A 21834-nucleotide genomic window follows, 5' to 3' on the forward strand; every position below is an offset into this window, starting at 1 on the left:
TATATATATATATAAAATAAAGTTTATAGAGTCTAATTTGTGACCCCGAAGGTCCTTCAGTGTGGGCTTATCCACTGGAGCCTGGTTAACCTACCAAGAGGCCCATTCTTGAAAGAACCTGTCTCTCCTCATCCCAGCACTCATCAGTTACCAAAAGTTCCTTAGGTTGGGTTGGGATTTCTTACTCACTTCCCAATGTTTACGCTGGGATTTTGTCTGGTTTGAGCTTGCATGGGATCTATGCATGATGCCACCATTGCTGTGAGTTCACAGGATTCATAGCGGAAGGAAGATGATTATTTTTCCTTCTAGTAGCATGCTATGAATATTAGCACTATAAACACAAGCTAGTAGAGATGAAACTTTGGAGTCAGTACCAGCTTGATTTCTCCTTTGCTCTACAGCTCATGTATGTAGTATCTTCAGCAATAGGTTCTTAACTGTGAAGTTCTCATGGGTAATTAAGAGCAGGGGCAATGACCAGTATTGTTTGAAAGTCTATAGGACCCCAGGGGAACAGCTTCAAGAGAGGGAGTCCATTCCTGGCATTGGGGTTTTATTTTGTTAGCCTATGGTGTCGAATAGGGGCAATACCCCTGTCATAGAGTAACTCCTTTTAATCTCTTTTTATAATGTATATGTGTGTTTTTTCAAGAAGCTTCTATAGAGGTATATTTCCATATGGCTTTTTCTAAAACCATTTACTGCTGGTTATCCTTCCTCATGCTCCCTCTTCTGCCCTCCCATACCAACCCCATTTAACTCTTCCCAAGAACCAACTCATTTCATTATTTGTATCATTTTCTTCATTTCAATTTCATTCATTTCAGCCTTGATTTTATCTCTTCCCATATAGTACTTTTAGATGTTGTTTGTTCTTGGTTTTCCAAGGCTTTCAGGTACATCATTAATTTATTCATATGAGATGTTCCTAATTTTCTAATGTAGGCACTTAATAATTTTTCCTCTTAGGACTACATTCATTGTGTCCCAAATGTTTTGGTATGTTGTGTTTTCATTTTCACTCAATTTTAAGAATTTTTGAATTTCTTTCTTGATTTCTCTAGTGGTCCAGTTTTCATTCAGTAGTATTGTTTGGCTTCCATGAATTTGTGTACTTTTATTGTTGTTGACATCTAGTTTTATTCCTTTGTGGTCGGATAGAATACATGATATTTCAATTTCTGTATATTTGTGAAGACTTGCTTTGTATCCTAATATATGGTTGATTTGGGAGAAAGTTCCATGGGCTTCTGAGAGGAAAATGCATTCTTGGTGTTTGGGTGGAATGTTTTATAGACATCTGTAAGGTTCATTTGATTTATGGAATCATTTAACTCCAGGATTTCTCTATTTAGTTATTGCCTAGTTGACCTATCTATTGGCAACAGTGGGATAGTGAAGTTACCCACTATCACTATGCTGGAGTCAATGTGAGATTTTAAAGCTAACAAAATTTGTTTTATGAAATTGGATGCTCCTGTGTGAGCTGCATAAATGTTTAGGATTGTAATATCTTCCTGGTAGATTTTTCCTTTAGTGAGTATAAAGTGACCTTCCCTGTCTTTTCTGACTAGTTTTTGTTAGACACCTATCTCGTCAGATATTAGAATAGCTAATATTCTAATATCTGCTTGTTTCTTAGTTCCATTTCCTTGGAATACTTTTTCCATTCTTTTACCCTAAGGTAGTGTCAATCATTGTTGGTGAGGTGTGTTTCTCCAAGGCAGCAAATTAATGGGTCCTGTTTTCTAATCTGGTCTGTGTCTTTTTATTGGGAAGTTGAGAGCATTAATATTAAGGATTGTTATTGATCAATGTTTATTAATTCATGTTATGTTGGTGGGTGTTGTAGTGTTGTTTCTCAGACCTCTTTTGGTTGACTGTTCTTGGATAATTTATTTATTCTTTGTATCCTCTTGAGAGTGTTTAATCTTCTCTTCTGACCAAACTATTCCATCAACTATTCTCTGCAGAGCTAATTTCATGGATGTAAATTCCTTAAATATGTTTTTATCATGGAAAGTTTTTCTTTTCCCTTCAATTACAACTGAGAGTTTTGCTAGGTATAATAGTCTGGGATGGAATCTGTGTTCCTTCATGACTTGTATGACATTGGTCCATGCCTTTCTGGCTTTCATAGTCTCCACTGAAAAGTCAGCTGTTGGGGCTGGAGAGATGGCTCAGGGATTAAGAGCACTGACTGCTCTTGCAGAGGACCCAGGTTTGATTCCAAGCACCCACATGGCAGCTACAAACTGTCTTTAACTCCAGTGCCAGGGAAATCTGAAGCCCTCTTCTGACTTCCACGGCATTGCAAGACATGGGTGCACTCACATACATTCAAACAATACACGCATACACATAAAATAAAAATAATATTTTTTAAAAGTCAGCTGTTATTTTGATGGGCCTACCTTTATACATGACTTGATCTTTCTCATGGCTTTCAATATATTTTATTTGTTCTGCACGCTTAGTGTTTTGACTATTATATGATGTGGGAGTTTCTTTTCTGATTGTGTCTACTTGGTGTTCTACATGCCCCTTGTACCTTGATAGGTATCTCCCTAGGTTTGGGAATTTTTTTTCTATGATTTTATTAAAAATATTTTCTGTGCCTTTGATGTGGGTTTCTTCTCCTTCTTCTATACCTGTGATTCATAGGTTTGGTCTTTTCACAGTGTCTCAGAGGCTTGCATATTCTGTTACTGGCTTATTTTAGACTTGACATTTTCTTTGATTGAGCAACCCATCTCCTCAAGCTTGTCCTTAAAATCTTCTGTTCTCTGGCCTATTTCCTCCACTTCCTTTTAGCTTCTTTTCTCTAAGATTTTTGTTTGCGTTCCTGAGTTTTTTATTTCAAGTTTTATTTCACTTTGGCTTTTCTTAAGAGAGTCTCTTTATTGAATTCTAATTTTGTGTTTTGAATTGTTTTAGTTGTTTCATTCAACTGTTTATGTTTTCCTAGTCATCATCCAGTCTTTTATTTATATCCTCTTTGAGTTTCTTGAACATATTTATAACCGCTATTCTGAAATCATGTCTTATGCATCCATTAGGCTGTCATTCTCAGGAAACATTAAGATGGAGTTGTTAATTTCAGTAGTATCTATATTTACGTTGTTTGGAGGGGGTTGATGAGACCTAGGCATGTAGACTTGTGTGGTAGTGTTTCTTGGTATGTGGTCTCATCTTTGTTGAACATTTATATCTTTGTTTGCTGTTTCCCCAACTTGTCAGGTTATATCCAAGCTAAGAAGTGCTTGGTGTTCAGTTCGGCCACTTTATGTTGATGTGCAAATGGGGTGAAAGAAGAGGTCTCAGTTTAGCTAGAGATAGGTGCAATTTTTTGTTGCGATTTCAGGATTGACTCTACAAGGTTCTGGATCAGCAGGATGGGATGGGAGCTGCTAGGTGAAGAGGTTGGCTGATAGGTTAGGCTAAGAGCTCACAGGTCTTGGGCATATAGAGGTCAGATGGCAGGGTGTAGGGAAGTCTCAGGAACTGGAACTCTGAACTACAAGTCTGGGGTGGGGAAGGATCCCAAATACCCAAACTGACCTGAGGGCTGAGATGGCAGAGGGGACTCACCCTGCCAAGACTTGAGGGAGAGGGCACAAATCCAGTATGGGAAAGGATGTCCTTGACCAAAGGACCCTGAGAGTTAAGATGGTGGGGTGACCTTATTTTATTTTTAATTGTTACAAGTCTGTGTACGTCTGTGTGTGGTGAGTGCAGGTGCCTGTGGAGGTCAGAAGAGGGTGTCAGACCCCTGGAACTCCAGTTATAGGCAGTTGTGAGCTGCCTGCTGTGGGTGCTGTGGGAACCTGAGTATTCAGGTTCTCTGCAAGAACAGTACACGCCCTTAACCACTGAGCTGTCTCTCTAGTCCCAGATGGCATTTTTTTCAGTGAGGGTTCGTGAAAAAGTAAAAAACAGAAGAGGGACGTGAACAGATATCAAGATCACATTTTCTTACAGTTATCCACCTTTCTCAAATACTCAAACATTTCCAAAGTTGCTTGTGGTAGAACAGTTATGATGAAGCTCCAAAGTCAGCCTCTATGCCTAGATCTGAATCCCTCCCTAGATCCCTTACCAGCTGTGTGTCCATGAGAAAGCTAAGGAAACTGTCTAACTTGCCTCATGTGTAAGGAGAACAATAACAAACTTCATGGGACTGCTGAGAGGATCAACTGAGTTAACACAGCTTGGTTCTGCTTTATAAGCAAAATAACTTGACCAAGGTCCCACCGTCAGAGTGTTACTGCCATGATTTATTTATTTTTAAATATTTATTTTATTTATTATATGTGTTTACATGTCTTTGTGCCATGGCACATGTGTGAAGGTCAGAAGAGTATCTCAGGTGTTGGTCTTTGCCTTCTATCCTGTTTTTGAGGCAGAGTCTCTCTTGTTGTTTGATATTGTACCATGTATGCTCCAGGCTAGCTGGCCCACAAGCTCTCAGAGGATTCTTCTGTCTCTGCTTCCCATCTAGTCATAGGAGTGCTGGGATTACAGCCACCATATCAGGCTTTTACATGTGTTCAAAGATCTGAACTCAGATTGTCAGTCTTGCACAGTAAGTCCTTTTACCCACTGAGCTATTTCTTCAGATTGTCAGTCTTGCATAGTAAGTACCAAGCTATCTCCCCAGCCATACAGCCATGATTTCAAACCTGGGCAATCTGGTTAGGAGGCTACTCTGATGAGAAAGTTATACTAAATTAATCTATGAATAATGCATGTAAAAGGCACCCCAGAAATATACAAATGAAATAGAGAGACCATGTACAGCCTCAAGAAATTTCTAGAAAAAGAGTTATGGCCAAAGCCAGAGACCACCTTGAGAAACAGAACTCCCTTGGTGGAAACTACAAGTCAAGGAAAGAGGTTAAGTCTCCAAACAGCATCATGGCCAAGAAACTCTAATCCTTTAAATAGTATCATAGAACTTGTCAGCTATAGATGATGTAGGCTTTCAGACAGGGTAAGTATAGACTCAAATCCAAGCTTCACAGACACTCTGAGCCCTGCAATCTTGGCAAGCTGCTCACCCATAAAGGTTCTAGGGTCTTCCCTTCTAAAATAAACAATACCACTGGCTTGGAAGGGTTGCACAGTATTTAGTGTTTTTTAATATTAATTTGTGTGTGTGTATGTGAAGTTACATGCGTGCCATGGTGCTTGTATGGAGCTTTAGATGGGTGGATAATGGGAAGAAAACTTCATCTTTGGAGTTGTTCTCTACAACTTCAGGTGTTGGTCCTTGCTTTCCATCTTGGATTTTTGGTTGTTGATTTTTGTTTGGTTCTTTACATTTTACTTGTTTGTGTGTTAGGGAGGTGATGGGGCAGGGAGGATGGGTATGAGCACACATGCCACAATGCATATGTGGTGGTCAGGGGACAACGCATGGAGTTGATTCTCTCTTTCTGCCATATGGGTCCTGGAGACTGAACTCAGGCTTGGCAGTAAGTTCCTTTACCTATTCAGCCATCTCACTGGTTCCTATCTTGTTTTTGAAACTAAAGAAAAGTATATACAGCTTGTGGAATGAAACAGGTACATTAGGAGTCTCCCTTGGGGTGAGTCTGTAATGTAAAAGTCAATGTCAGAATTCTCCAAAAGAAAAAAAGTTCCAAGTGCAAGAATAGTTACAAGCTGCAAGATAGGTGCTTTGGCTTTCTGTCTTCTGTTCTACTCATAAACAATGAATTTCAAAAGATATACTGTGTGAATCAGTGGTAGAGCATTTGCCCAGTGTGTATAAGACCTGGTTCCATCCTTAATACCACCACCACCACAAAACCCAATAATTTTCTTTTGGATCCATTCTGGATCCCTGAAATCACTGTAGTCACAGAAAATCCCTCCTGTCTCTCAATTGTAAAAGATTCTCCCAAAGCTAATTCCAGTTTTTGAGATCCACCTTTCTGAGATGCCTGGCAGTCAGCCACACTTAATCTGTTCATAGGCATATAGCTATGTGTGGCTCTCCAGGACACTTTGGTGTTTCCCACACTCTGTGTTGAACAATATCTCCTCAAATTAAACAAAAAGCCTTTCCTGACATGGACCAGTGGTTCTAGATTCACTATGCCTCCCAGAGGTTCCCAGGCACCTGCATATACCCCTGTAAGGCTCAGCAGGTACAGTGTGTTGCTGTGAGCTGCCTGTGGCTTCTAGCACACCTGTTCCTGAGTGTGTTCCCTGCACTGCCACCAGCGGTTTCTCCTGTGAACTTGTTAAAATGCAAACGCAAGACCTTCTGTACCAAGAACTCTGAGAGTAGGCCCACGTGTGCATGACCAGCTCTGAGTACCTAGAACACCTGTTCAGTTGTGAGGATAGACACATAAGCCCATGACTGATACAGCTCTGCTAACAGCTCCACTTAAAATGACTCATACAATGCACTTAAAATTGAAATAGTCATCCATTTGGCAAGGCATATGACAAGGTGGTGATGTCCCAAGCATATGTGGGGAACAGGAAGGAACTCCGGGAGTAAGTTCTTGGACCCAGAAATCTGGGATCACCACTCCATCATCCACTGCTTCAAGCAGCATCAGACATAAGGATTCAAAGCATTCTTCATCTGGCCACTGCCAGTGCCTTTCTGAGGAAGGATTCAGCAAGAAGACCCCTAGACGGACAGGGGCAAATCCCTGGAGCTTGGAGAACTCTTTGCTTCCTATAAGTTGGGCAGCAGTTCTCCCCCCACAATTCTGCCTCTTGACCAGGAACCATCATACTTCACTTCAGAGGAGAGGGATGCCAGGGAATGCCGCTTACCTTGGGACTTCCAGATGGCTACAAGGGTTAAAGTGTTTAAATTCTGTAATGGGGGTATCTTCTTTAAAGGGTGGTGGTTTCCCCCTAAACCAAGTAAAGCAAACCAAACACCAAAGTGAAAGCCACAGATACAAAAGGCCCCAGGAGGCACTTCAAAATACCATTAGCTAGATGTGTAAGCAAGAAAAAATATTTGAAGTTGCCTTTCTAAAACACTGTTTTTTCTAAGAAACCATCCATTCTGAACACTGGAAAATGAAAGGTATCAGTAAAGTCAATATGTGTCCATTAACAACCTAAAACAGCTGGGGATGAAAAGCTGGTTTATCACATCCAAAATGCCTAGATGACACTGCGAATTTCTTCTCAATTTCCTACTCAGTGTGACCAACAGCCAGAGTAACAGCAGTCATCCTTGAACCCCCAGATCTCACACTTCTGGATTTATAAACTAGGAATTGCTTTGTGGTTTCAGAACTATCCTTTATGAAAAGGGAAGCTCATAGTTTAAAATGCCATGCTAGACCCTCTAGAAAAAAGACCAGGGTGGAGGAAACACATGTCAGTTCTCATGGGAAAGTGGATGTCCTGGATAAATGTAGATAAAATAACATGGCCTTGGCCTTAAAGAAAACTTTATATTGTCATCAGTATCAGCAATTAGTTACAAGTCTTCAAACCAATACTTTATGGTATTATCTTTAAAATTAGCTCTTACCTCTTTCCACACAATAGTATGCCACATACCATTTCTTAACACTGTAAAAAAAAAGAATGAACTAGTTAATACTGGCCATAATAAAAATTAAGTCAGTTTTCTACAACTCCAAAAGGCTTCTTTTAAACTTGTTCTTGTTAACTCTAACATATCCTACCCTTAGAGAGAAAGATAAAAGACAACAACCCCCAAAATGGAGTGCACCTCTGTAACATGCATCAGTCAATGCACACACAAAAATGTTTATGTATGCATATAAGTAAACCCAATTTATATCCATCCAGGAAGTAGAAAAAGTCTGATATTATATATTTACAACAACAACAAAAACCCCACCATCAACGTTAAATCAAAATAAAAGGAAAAGTGAGTCATAAATGAAGGCTGTAGATATGTGAAACTTTTGGGTCCATATAAATTAAATAGTTCCTGAAAATTATATTTTCTAAAATTCTAGAGTACATAAGTCCTGTTTATATCTTGTTTCTTTAAATATCTTATAAGTTATGTTCCCATTTTAATCTTGATATTATTAACTACTCATTGAAAATCACTTAAACAGAAGTCCAAGTTAATAATGGAAAAAGTGATTGAGTCAGCATCTTACCTATTGTTTTCTTTTTGTTAACTGCATTGTCTGCCTTATGTCGTTTCTGTTACAGAAAGAAAACAAAGGTTCTTACATTCAAATGTTCCAAATGAATAATTGAAACAGTGCAGCACGATCAGGGGGGAAATGGGACTCAAGAAACTAACAATGCCAGTGCTGTAGCTTTCAGCTGGATGAATCTGCCATCTGTCATCATTAACTCAATCAAGATGTCACCAGCACTTTAAAGTATGAAACTCAGAGTTGTTTGTGGACAGCCTGAAATAATGGTTCAGTGTTATAACTCCAACAACAAACAGCAGGTTTCATTCTCAGCTTAGTTTATTTACTATTCAATAAAATGTGGTGTGTGTGTGTGTGTGTGTGTGTGTGTGTGGAGAGAGAGAGACAGAGACAGAGACAGAGAAAAAGAGAGACAGAGAGAGAAAGAGAGAGAGAGAGAGAGAGAGAGAGAGAGAAGTAGGAGGGAGGAAGGAAGGGAGCTGAGAGCAACATGGTTGTAGCCAATGAGGTGTGAGGGCAGGTATGACAGGAGGTGTGAGGAGGAAGATTCTTGGAGGACTTCAGGCATAGCAAGCACATTTCTGCTCTCCTAGTCAGAGCCATGGTGTTTCACTGCTACCTGAATCATCAAGCTCTAAGGAAGGACATTAGAAACAATAGTAATAAACATCAGAGCGCCCAACAAAGCAAACCAAACCAAAGTTAGACCTGCCTCAGAATCAGCACAGGCGTTCAGCCCACTCGGCACTCCTTTCCTTCCCCAGAAAACACCATCACTAGTCTAGGGCTGTTAAGCAATTGCCCACTTTCCACTCACAGCCCCATCATCCAGAACCACATGACATTCCATGCTGTATTCCACATGATGCTCTATTACCCAGAAACAAAAACTTACAAAATCTTCAACAATCTCTTTGATGCCTGCAATTGTTAAAATAATGATCAATGGCACCAGGGTGGTATATCGTCCTGTTGGAGATACGTCTGGAATTTGCTGTAAGAGAAAAGATCACACATGAAAATCTCCCCGAAGAAGAGAAGCATAGCACTCGACCCTCATGCTCACTGTTCTGTCCCATTTCTGCCACACGCACAAAAAAATTATTTCCTAATTTTGAAACTATTTGTTTTACATTAAAGAATTATCTAACATTGGCCACGTATTTGGAACAGAAAGGGTTAAAAGTCTGACCTTCATGACCAAAGGACATGACATATAATGTGAAGTGTCACAGTAAAGCTCAGTATTCGGTACAATGAATATACATCGATAAAAAAAGAAAAAACAGTGGTCCCTGAGAACCATTTTCTGCCCACTTTGGTAATGGTAACCTTCCTCCAGGCACTCCCCCAAAGTTAATTTTATACAAAGAACACATCTGTTCACACTGGGAATGATCTGATGAGGTGAACAATTAGATGTAATATTCTAACACTCTCCAATTAAGGAACTTGCTAGCAAACCCTCAGCTTGCCTGTCATTGGGTTTGAACATTTTTACATAAGTGAAACAAACAGAGCATACCTGTAATAAGGCAATGAAGAGGAAGAAGGCGTTAGCAGCTCTCCTAATCTGCTCATACAAGAATCGAGGTAGAAATGTCAACACGCTGTACTTTGCCGTACTGTTAAGCACAAAGAAAAGCACTACTATTAGTTATACAAGTAAATCTTAAATAACAACAAAGTGACCTCAAATACTGTGTACTTTGAAGACAGTCACAAATGATCAGAGAAGCTTCCAGGGTGGTTTCTGTGTGCAAACTCTGATATGCACACTCACTTTCTCATGGTGTGAGCAGGACCATTTTACCCCCCATCTGGGAGCTGGGTGCTAAGGACAATGCATGTGCGTTATTCAATGTGTCCCTCTGACATGCAACACTGATATGCTACACTTTAGCCACACCTAAATGATTTCCATTCCTCCCGGGCACCCTTCACTTGGCCACCTTTGCTTGGCTTGCCTGGTACCTTTCCCTTCTTGCAGCCTTTCCATGAGTGATCTGTCTTCCCAGCTCATTCGGCCACACCTTTAACTTCCATTGAGTTGGGTCAAATTTTGAACAGCTTTTCTGCCTCTGAGCTCACAGTGTGGTGTTTATAATCATATCATATTTTCTCTGCTTCAACTCATACTGTCACACTGCCCTTCTGTCCGAGGGTTCTGCATCTATGAAATTAAAAATATTTGAAAAGGAAACTGTATCTGTACTGAACATGTACAGGCTTGTTTCCTCATTACTATTTCCTAAACAACACACTATAATGACTGCTTCCTCAACATTCACACTACTCCAGGAATATTAAGTCATCTAGATATATTTAAAGGACATGGAGAGGGTGTGTAGACTCTATCTACAAGAAATTTCCATTTTTTTTTACATGCTGGGCATGGTGGCGCACACCTTTAGTCCCAGCACTTGGGAGACAGAGACAGGCGGATCTCCGTGAGTTCAAGGCCAGCCTGATCTACATAGGGAGTTCCAGGCCAGCTGGGTCTACAGGCAGACCCTGTCTCAAAAAGACCAAAAGAGGGGCTGGAGAGATGGCTCAGCAGTCAAGAACACTGGTTGTTCTTGCAGAAGACCGGGGTTCGAATCCCAGCACCCACATGGCAGCTAACAACTGTCCGTAACTACAGTCCCAGGGGATCCAACAGCCTCTTCTGACCTCCACAGGCATTGCATGACACAGGTGCACTTACCTACATGCAGGCAACACATGCATACACATAAAATAAAATAATAAATTTAAAAAAAGAAAAGACCAAAAGAAAGAAATTCCCATTTTACATAAAAGACTTAAACATCCATGGAATTTGGTATTGGGGGTGTCCCGGATCAAACTGTCTATGGATACTGAGGGACAACAGTCTTATATCTCTGTCCTCAGAAGAGATTTCTGGAAGAGGAAGAACGTTCACTTCTCCTACATATGTCCCCAGCATGAAGCACACAGCAGAAATGAACAAGGAAACAAGCCAAACTGAAAACACAGGCTAATAGCCCATGCTCTGAAGGCATAATGCTGAGCCTTTTATTTATTTATTTATTTGTTTGTTTGTTTGTTTGTTTAGTTATTTATTTATTTATGTTTTTTGAAACAGGGTCTGATGTAACCCAGACCAGCCTTAAACTCACTATGTAGCTGAGGATGACCTTGAACTTATGATCCTTCTGCCAACACCTCCCAAGTGCTGAGATTAGAGGTGTGTGCCACCACACCCAGTTTCTAAATCTGTTCTTAAGTGTATTCTAGCAAGATCATCTAGCAGACTCCAAATGCACAAGTCAGAAGCACCAAAGTAGTGGGACAAAAGCTCAGGAGACAGCACACCACACGGCACAGACAGGATGTAGATTGCTGTAAGATCTGAGAAAGCCAACCCCAGAGTGACAGAATAAAACCCAGGCTGACAACTCAAAACTACAGCAGCCTGAGGTACCCTGATAAACAACACAAAACAGTACCGGTAGTTAAAACACCTATCAGTTATTAGCAAAGAAAGCAAGGAAGTTCATATTCTAAGATAAAACTGTAGAAAGCGCCTTGTAAGATTTCTTGATTATACATTTGAATCTAAGATTCCATCTATGTTACACACACACACACACACACACACACACACGCACGCGCGCGCGCGCACACACACACACACACACACACACACACACACAACTGGCATATGACTCCTAGCTGTGAACATTTCTAGCTTGGGCAGAATGCTAGGTATGTTTAAGGAACTCACATCATGAAGGTGCAGGGCTAGGGAGGAAAGGGGTCCGGGTTATGCCAGAAGACCAAAGATAAGGGGATGGAGATAGTGAGGGAAATTCACACTAACTTTTACTTTATTAGAAATAGTAAAAATGAACCAAAGGTTTTTATTCTGAAGTAGAATCACCATGGTCAATTATTCATACTCATCTAAAAGAGGGTCACTCTGTGACGATGGGGAAGGGGGTATGAAGATGATTAAGGTTGGTTGAGATGTTCTGTATGAAATACACAAAAATTCAATAAAAACAAATTTAAAAAAATAAACCATTAACTCCTATATTGAGGTCCACCCACCCAGGGCTCAGGGACCATTGCAGAAGAGGGGGCAGAAAGATTGTAAGAGCCAGGGAAGAGGTGCATGACCATACGGAAATCATCCTACAGTTGTCTGGGACCCTCCTCATACAAACCTACAGTAATGGTGTCAGCATGCATAAGACCCATGCAAACTTAGGCAGACAAAAACCCAGCACAGAACTGTGGAGATGAATAGCAGGCCCCACTCTTGGTCGAAAAATTATTGGCAGCTGATTACTGCTGGGTAAGGAAGAGCTGATCTTCTTGAGGGGAAGGACTCTAGATAGGCTGACTAAACCTCTGTGGATGAACTTGCACTGAGGGACATTTGGGGACACTAACTTTACATGATAGGTCTTAACAAAAATGACAGACTGTATGAACTCCAACTCCGGTGGAGGGAGGCCCTATGGGAGTGTGCCAAAGGGGAAGGGGGAAGATGGTTTTCTGCATGAAATACACAAAAATTCAATTAAAAAATGTTTTTAAGAAACCATTAATTCAGCACACACTTGTCCCTCAGATCCACAGGAAAGAGATTCTAGAACCCGCTGCAGACACCAAACCCAGCTACCAGGTCAGGTCAATGTTTCTGGTTTAAAGACAACAGCTGGAGAAGAGGGGTGTTTAGGACAGCTAAAGAGGAAGAAAAGTGGGTCATACTTCCTACCTGAGTTCAGTCCATCACCAAGACTCATTCATGTCTTTATATAACAGCTGAGTTTATTTACTTTTAATTTCTTTATTATTTATTCATCTTATGGTGCTGCTGACAGAACCCAGGGCTTTGCACACGCTGGACAAACACTAAATCACTGAGCTATGCCTTATGCACTGAGCTACTGCATGGATTTAGTAGCAGTTAAATCCATGCTACAAAAGGTACGGGCATGGAGGCGTGTACCTTTAATCCCAACATTCAGGAGTCAGATGCAGGCAGATCTCTGAGTTTGAGGCCAGTCTAGTCTACACAGTGAGTTCCAGACCAGTTGGGATGACATAGTGAGACCCTTTATCAATTTTTCAAAATGTACCAAAATAACTTATGCACAGGAACAAGATTACTAAGTGCAAAGGCTCTTCTGGGCAGACCTCTGTCTTCATCTACGAAAGGCAGATGTCATCTACATATCTGGGAGTCACTGAAGGGGGACAGTTCAGTGCACAGCATAGCCTAGAGCCTTTCTCATCAGGCACTGAATTCTGAGCTTTTCTAACCAGTCCATTATATTTTGAAATCTCAAATATAAGAATCCCTACTAATAAACAATGCATCCATATTAGGATATGACTACCTGACTAGAAATTTCACTTAGTTGTACTAAACTACTGCAATCCCACAAAAGAAAGACCAGTGAGATCATTTTAGATCATGAACATTTATTTCTAGCCTCCTTCCTACGTCTTCATCTACAGCAGGAAAAAGTGCCAGCTACTGCCTTATCTCCCAGCCCTAATGTAGTAGTAGTGCCTAGATCAGGTCTGCTGCTACAGGGCTGTGAGACTCCATCACCCCTGCTTCAATCTCACATCAGCTTTGTAGCTTATTCACTATTCACCTCCAATGAGAAAAGTGGGCATTGCTTCTTAATCAGTTTATAATGCATCTTTGAGCATAAGTTCATGAAGTAGAGACTGTGCTTGGAATTCCTATTACAGAGTGTAAGCGCTTTATTGCTATCTGATTTCCAAATTTGTTCAATTCTTGATGCATTATTCAATGGAGAACTCTGGCTGTGAAACACTTTATCTCAACACTTCCATGGAAATGTGAGCTGATGAGCAGGTAAGATTTTGGTCACTGAGCATGCAGCCAGGCAAGGTTCCTGTGGATAATCCTCGGACCATCAATTCCAAACGCAATGTATCAGATATTTATAGCCAGTATCTGTAAACACAACATCATTCAAAAGTGGATTTTTACTCAAGTGCTTTATAAGAAAAATGAGGAAAAAAATGAACGAGTCATGAAGATTTGCTTAATTTTGTACTGCTAGGAATCAAGGACCACTTTAAATGAGAATTCTATTCAATAAGGAATCTATTTTCAGTAAAAAGAACAACAACAAAAAAACCCTCTAAAAAACATCATTTTTTACAAAATATCTAAGGGCCAAAAAGAACAGAGGTCATCACGATTCATCTCACTTTGCCACTGTCTTAAAAGAAAACCAAAGGGGCTGGAGAAATGGCTCAGCAGTTAAGAACACTGGTTGTTCTTGCAGAAGACCCAGGTTCAAATCCCGGCACCCACATGGCAGCTAACAACTGTCCATAACTCCAGTTCCAGGGGATCTGATGGCCTCTACCATTCCTGCAGTTAATACTGGAAGGAATGCTTTGGACAGAAAAGGAGGATAAGCACACCTGCAAACTTTTGGGTGGGAAGATAAAGGATCTTGTGCCCTCTACTGGCCTCTATAGGCATTACACACATGGATGCACTTATGTAAATGTGGGCAAAACATAAAATAAAACAGAATCCCAGCACCCATGTGGCAGCTAACAACCGTCCGTATCTCCACTTCCAGGGGGGATCTGATGCTCTTCTGTCCTCTGAGGGCACTGTACAACATGGGTGCACTTCCCTACATGCAGACAATATGCTCATAAACATAAAATAAAAATAATAAAAAGATTTAAAAAGAAAAAGAAAAAGAAAACCACAACACAACAATATGTCAAACCCTAAGATGGGGTGGACATCCCTAATAAAAAACAAAATCCAAAAACATGAGGAGCAATGGCATGATACTCCAAAGCTTTGGATTTCAGAGCATTTTGAATTTGGGGTATTTGGATTAGAGATGCTCAGTCCGAAAAGTTGAAAATATTCCAAAGTCCAAAAAACTGAACTTGGAAGTACTTTTATTCTCAAGTATTTTGGGCAAGAGATATTCAACTCCCACCATGACATATTGCACTGTTACATCACCTTTGACCTGTCATTCAGAACTTAATATATTTTTCCCAGCAGAAGGAAATAAACCCTGCCAAAAGGAATGGCTTAAGGCTAATCTAGGTGTTCACATGGTAAAGCCAGTGGGATGGGATGGGACTCTGAAGTCAGCCTCCTAGCAGCACTGCAGCACTGCCCAATCTCCTGCCCAAGTCCTGCAGCTCCAGATCGTGGCCTGCTGAGCTACAGTATAACTGTAGTAAGGAGAGGGCCTAGTGGGATAGGACGGAAACTTCCTAAGCACACAGCTCAGGAGCTGCAACACAAAGCAGAACTGGGGTAGAAATTAGGACTGGAACACAGGGCAGGAGAAGAGCAGTAGGAGATGGCAGCACACGGGATGGAGAGGAGCATGGGGAGGAGGCCAACACAGGATGGAGAGGAGCAGGAGGAGGAGGAGGACACACAGAATAGAGAGGAACATGGGGAGGAGGCTGACACAGGATGGAGAGGAGCAGGAGGAGGAGGAGGAGGACACACAGAATAGAGAGGGACATGGGGAGGAGGCCAACACATGATGGAGAGGAGCATGGGGAAGAAGCTGATACCTAGTGATCACCAGTAGAACAAGAATGAATATTTTTATATTATTCATTAGTTTTATTTTATGTGTTTGAGTGTATTGCCTTCATGTATGTAAGTGTACCTGTGTCATGCAATGCCCCTGGAGGTCAGAAGAGGGCATCAGATCCCCTGGAACTGGAGTTAAGGATGGTTGTTAGTCACCATGTGGGTGCTGGGAATCAAACCTCAGTTGTCTGCAAGAGCAGCCAGTGCTCTTAACTGCTGAGCCATCTCTTCAGTCCCACAAGTACGAGTATTTAATTTGGAGCTAGTTAGCAAGATTTGAGGAGTTTATAAAATGGTGACAAAACTGAATAAAACTATGTCATTTTATTTTTCTGAATTTCTTGGATAATTGTCAAATTTTATTCAAATACTTAGTTCTAACCAAAATGTTCCTGTTAGTGTCTTGTATTCATATAGGAACATACATAAAACCAAAGTATGGTGAAAATTCCTGTATCTATGCTTATACCCATAGACATAACTGCCCAATCTTCATCAGAGAAGCCTCTCCTTAAAGTGAATAGTGGTGAATGCAGAGACTCCCAACTGCCCAGGGTGCTGAGAGTAAGTGACCATTGTGGGTTCAGTTCTAAACAAGGCATTTTCACCACCAGCTCTGGAGCTCAGGGAATACTGCAGGAGAGGGGGTAGGAAGTATGTAAGAGCTGGAAGATGGGAAAAGAGCTGTGGAAGGCCTTCCTCTAGACTCATACAATCATAAACTCACAGTTGTGGGTTCCTGCTTTGGGCCCACACAAGACTGGCCCTATCAACAATCAGTCATGGAAGCAGGGAGAGATCACAAGGTACTACCCTTTACCACTGAATTACTGGCTATTGTAAGATTCTAGGAGAGGAAGAAATCACTGGTTTTTGTTGTGTACCCATGGTTGAGTCTACCAGGCTCCAACAGATAGCTCCAAACCCCTGATTGCACAGATGTCCCTTGTTAAACTCAGTGGTCACAAAGCAAAACAAATAGACATGAACATAGACAGGGGTTTATGGGAATGAGGGGCATTGACATGGGTGGTAGGGAGATGGGAGAGGGTAGGAAATAAGAGTGGTCAGTATGCATTATGTACATGTAGGAAATTATCTCGGAAAAAAATTTTTAAGAACACATTTAATTAATAAAAGTATTTTAAATTATAGTAAAATAACTATTTCTTAAAGACACAAAGCTATTGGGAGGAAAGAGTATATTTGTAAGTGGGAAAAATCAGTTAGGCATCAGTCTTCTCACTAGAAAAATTAGAGAAATGCTTCACATTTTATACCCAGCCAGACTGTCAGACTCTACAACTTGCTTTATACATTAGTTGTATTAGGAAGAGCCTTACTGTACTGTGAGCAACAACACTAGGCAGCAATTATTACCTTACTGGATCACTGCACATTATACACATGGAATTTTAGTCATATTTTCATATAAATATGTACAAATATTATGTGCAATTAAATTTTTAAAGAAAGAAAACACACATGGTAACTAAAACCTGAGACTATAACTCAAGAAAGCCACAGAAAAGTTCTGGGGTGATCACCTTTAAACATAGCTATGAAACAACCAGCCTACCTAATAAGGAGCTCTCTGGAGTGGGTGGGGGACAAACTGGAAGATTATTAGAAGGGATTATTTTCAAAATATAGCAAGAAGCAGGGTGGGGTATAATGATAGCATGCTTGCCTCATGTACACAAAAACTCAGGTTCAGTTTCCAGCCTTGAAATAAAATAAAATAAAATACAAGAGAAAGATTAAATAGCATAACTATATACTGATCTTAATATGCAAAAATTGTTTAAGCCAAAAAATAAGGGAAAGCAGGTTATACTAAAAAGGTAGCAATCATGATTCACTATTTCACCATTTAGCCCTGAAGTCAGTAAATTAAATCTTCATCTATAAAATAATCCACAGAGATAATATCTAAACTTAATTAAAAAATATAGTGAAGGGCATGGTGGTGCATGCCTTTAGTCCCAGCACTCAGGAAGCAGAGGCAGGTGGATTTCTATGAAATCAAGGCCAATCTGGTCTACATAGTGAGGTCCAAGCCAGCTGGGACTTCAGGGAGCCCTGCCTCAAAACAAACAAACAAATAAACAAAACCAATCAAATATAGTGAAGGGCTAGGGGTACACTACAGAGGCACAACACTTGCCTAGCATTGTGAGGTACTGGGTTCCATCTTCAGCATAATAATAATACACATACATTCAAATATATACACACATATATAGTGAAAACCACCTTTCTAAGTTTAATCTTGAGATATGGTAGAAACCATCAAAAGAATTAAAGACAGGAAGAGTTCACATTGTTTGCCTCTGGCAGAATATGTCCAGGATGCAATGGATAATGGATTTTCATGATAAGCCCTTCTGACTATTTGAGCTTTTAACTACCTACATGTGTTGTTCTAATAATTTTCTAAGATATGTCAAATTAAATAGCATCCAGATAGCACTTTGAAGGAACAGATTTTTTTTTTTTTTTTTTGGTTAATTTTAGGAACGGCCACACATATGGAGCTGTTTATTAGAAGATGACATTGGGCTAAAGGCCCAATTTGTTCTCCTCCTACCTCCCACCACAAAAGGTCTGGAAACCTTTCCATCTGATAGTGCTCCCCACAGCCACTTCCTCTGGTCAGCAGCCACTGAGCCCCAGGATCATGGATGGAAGAGGAAAAATTCTGAGCCGTCCCAGACGGGCCTGACAAGAAGCAACATCAGCACAGCACTGTGGAGCACACTTTTAATGAACTCCCTTCTGATCTTCCTTTGAGATGAGCAGTCTGAATTTCAGCAGCAGAGTCTCTGCCCTGCTACTCATCCCACAGGGAAATGGAAAACACAGCTTCTCCCCTGTTCATGGAAATCACTGCACTCTGAAGGGTACTAGCTCTTACTAAGTTCTCTGCCTCCCTTTCATTCTCTGCCAAATTTGAAGAACATTTTTCTTTCTTCTTTTCAGCAAACCACATACTTCTCTTCTGAGCCAATGGCCCAAAGAATCATCTTCTTCAGTGAGCTTTACCCTGTTCAGATCTACCCAAATTGCACAGGTATGTATCTATCCATCCATTTCAACACAGTGTAAGAGAGGAAAGAGAGAAGAAGGCAGACAGACAAAGACAGAAATAGTCTGCAAAAGTAGTTTCTTTTCTTATATAGTGACTTCTAAACTGGCCACATCAAACACTCTTCTTAAGTCCCTTTGTGCACCAGGTTGAGCTGGCTGTGTACCTGGCCCTACAGCACAGTGCCCTCTACTGTCCAGTTACCACAGCAACACTTTCTGTAACGCAACACTGGAGCAGATCTCAGAAATTCCACAAACCTACCAAGAAATGATGTTTAAGAAAGAACTTAAAGGTCTCACGATGCTTGGTTCTTAAATATCCACCAATGTATATTTCATATAAAAACATAACATGCTATGAACCATTCCCAAGAAATTCCATTTTTATCTTTTCTTACAGACTTATATTCAGATTTTGTAGATCCTGGATGCAACTGTATATACAAAGGTGAACTTGGGGGTTGGAGAGATGAATCAGTGATTACAAGCACTGGCTTCTCTTGCAAAGGACCAGAGTTGGGTTCCCAGCATCTACATGGTGGCTAGCAACTGTCCACTACTTCACTTGCAAGGAATCTGACACCGTCTTCTACTAAATGCTGGGATTACAGAAGTACACCGACCTACCTACTGCTGCTCAGCTCTTGTTTTTTTGTTTTGTTTTGTTTAGTCTTTCAAGTATCTGCTAGTAAGAATTCTTGGTATTTTTTATAAACTCTATTTTTGCATTAAGGGGTTTTCCGAACCATGTATGTGTATTCTGAATTTTATAATGGGACACTTAACCCTCAAAGACACACTAGACAATGTAAATGGTCCCAAAACTTTACAACATTTGGGTTTAATATAAGAAATGATTTCTCACTCCTCAATTGTGTCTGTAATCTCCTACATTCTCTTACAGTTCACTTATGTCCATCTTTAATCTCCATTCTTTTTTACGTTCTATTATTTTTATTTTATGTGTGAGTGTATTGCCTGTATGTGTTTAAGTGCACCCATGTTGTGCAATGCCTGTGGAGGTCAGAAGAGCGCATCAGATCCCCTAGAACTGGAGTTACAGATGGTTGTTAGCTGCCATGTGGGTGCTGGGAATGGAACCCAGGTTCTCTGCAAGAGCAGCCAGTGCTCTGGAGCCATCTCTCCAGTCCCTAATCTCCACTCTTAATTTTCTTCAGATATGACAAATGATGGGATCCAGTGTTATCTTCATCCTGACAGACAGCTATTGCTTGATAAATGCCAGCACCATTATCCACTCCACTAAACTGAGCTATTACTTTTAACATATTGACATGCATTCAGTTCATCAATTTCTATCCTAAACCATACAGATTTATAGTAACTTTATCTATAGTCTGACTCTTGATAAGGTAGCACCTTCCTCTATACTATTCTTTTCCAAAAATGTCCTGTAGATATGTATTACTAAACTATATTTTATTTATATATATTATGTTTTATATCTAAGACATATATACATACATATATATGTATATACATATGTGTGTATACATAAGCTGACATTCTCGATGGAAAACAGTACCAGCAAACACTACAGAAGAGATGCATTCCTAAGCCTGAAAATGGTTCTTTTGGATTTGGGCATTGGGACTGCAAAGAGTGTCTCCATCCTAAGATGCTCTGAAGAGTACCTGTACATCACACACCACATGTTCCATGCTAAAGCAAATTCTCAGGGAAACAACTGGCTTCTAAAACTGCTTCAGACATCATTTTAGCAGTATGTACCTATCATTTTTCTTGAACTTTATGCATTACGATTAATGATGCTAATTACTACTAATGCTTTGAAAACTGGAATTCATTTTGGGCAACAGTTCTATGAGGCATTCTGAGCCAGTAGTTATGTTGATCATTAAACAAGAATTGATAGGGTTAGGGAGGCAGCTCAGTGGTAGAGCCTACATCTCTTAAGGCCTGTGTTCCACCCCCAGCACCACAAAAGCAAAAAAAACAAAGTCCATTAATCTAAGACCAATCTGTAGCATTTACAGAGAGTCTAGATTTTCCAATAAAAAACAGATAATATGTCATAAATACAAAAATATTTGTCTACTGAAAGCCAGTAACAATAGCTACTCAAACATTTTTTTTTCCCTGAAAGGCAAACAACCAAAGATGCTTGTAAATCAGAAAAACACATAAATACTTTGGTTAGAATAAAAGATGTCCTTCACCAGAAACTGAATTAGCTTCCTTAACAAAAACTCCTCTGAACTCCCCTACCCTACAGAGGACTGGTTTTTACCATACAGAAACACTGTAGAGGCAGGTGAGCCAGTATCAACCAGCAGCCACAAATGCCGTCAGGCTGGGCTGCTTCTCCACTGCATCACCTTACCCTGGGCTGTGTCACTGTACTCTTTCTCCTTCAGAGTCCTGGATGTGGTGCAGAATCTTCCACAGGAGGAAGGAAATCAGAGGGTTCTGACGATTCTATCAGGGAAAAGGGGGTGTTCCCAGGCTCCCTCAGCTCACATGCTGTGAGCCATGTCTAGTCGCAAGTGTTCTGCACTAGACACACTTGGAACACAGCTGCTGGTCCCTGTCATCATGCTTTTCTGAGACAATAGGTGTCCTAGATATGGTCTCCTGGCTTCATTTACAGGAGCTGTCCCAGTCCATCCCCACAAGGGGTCAATGTCATGAGGCACCAAATTAAAAGAAGACCTTGATATGCACTGCAAAAATGGAGAAAGAGGGCTAGAGAGATGGCTCAGTGGTTAAGAGAATTGGCTGCTCTCACAGAGGACCCAGGTTTGGTTCCCAGCACCCACATGGCAGCTAATGACCATCCATAATTCTAGTTTGAGGGAATCCGGCACCCTCTTCTGACCGCCTGAGAAACTGCACTACACAGGCGCACTTACATACATGGAGGCAAAACACCCATACACATAGAATAAAATAAAAATTTTTTTAAAAATTTAATGAAGAAAGAATAGAAGTAATGGTTTCCATTTAGGACATGACAGA

General features: G+C 40.5%; 1 protein-coding gene across 1 annotated transcript in view; it reads right to left on the minus strand.

Moving 5' to 3' along the window:
- The window catches only part of Atp8a2 (ATPase phospholipid transporting 8A2), a 604547-nt gene that overhangs the window by 538055 nt on the left and 44658 nt on the right, over positions 1–21834 (minus strand). Inside the window, exons 2-5 of the mRNA XM_008824989.2 lie at positions 9661–9760; positions 9031–9129; positions 8130–8175; positions 7523–7563 (exon numbers count right to left, since the gene is read on the minus strand). Coding sequence (XP_008823211.1) covers positions 7523–7563; positions 8130–8175; positions 9031–9129; positions 9661–9760 — 286 coding nt within the window. The remainder of the gene's footprint in view (positions 1–7522; positions 7564–8129; positions 8176–9030; positions 9130–9660; positions 9761–21834) is intronic.

Source organism: Nannospalax galili, unplaced genomic scaffold, assembly GCF_000622305.1.
Source record: "Nannospalax galili isolate Female #2095 unplaced genomic scaffold, S.galili_v1.0 scaffold488, whole genome shotgun sequence".
Taxonomy (NCBI): domain Eukaryota; kingdom Metazoa; phylum Chordata; class Mammalia; order Rodentia; family Spalacidae; genus Nannospalax; species Nannospalax galili.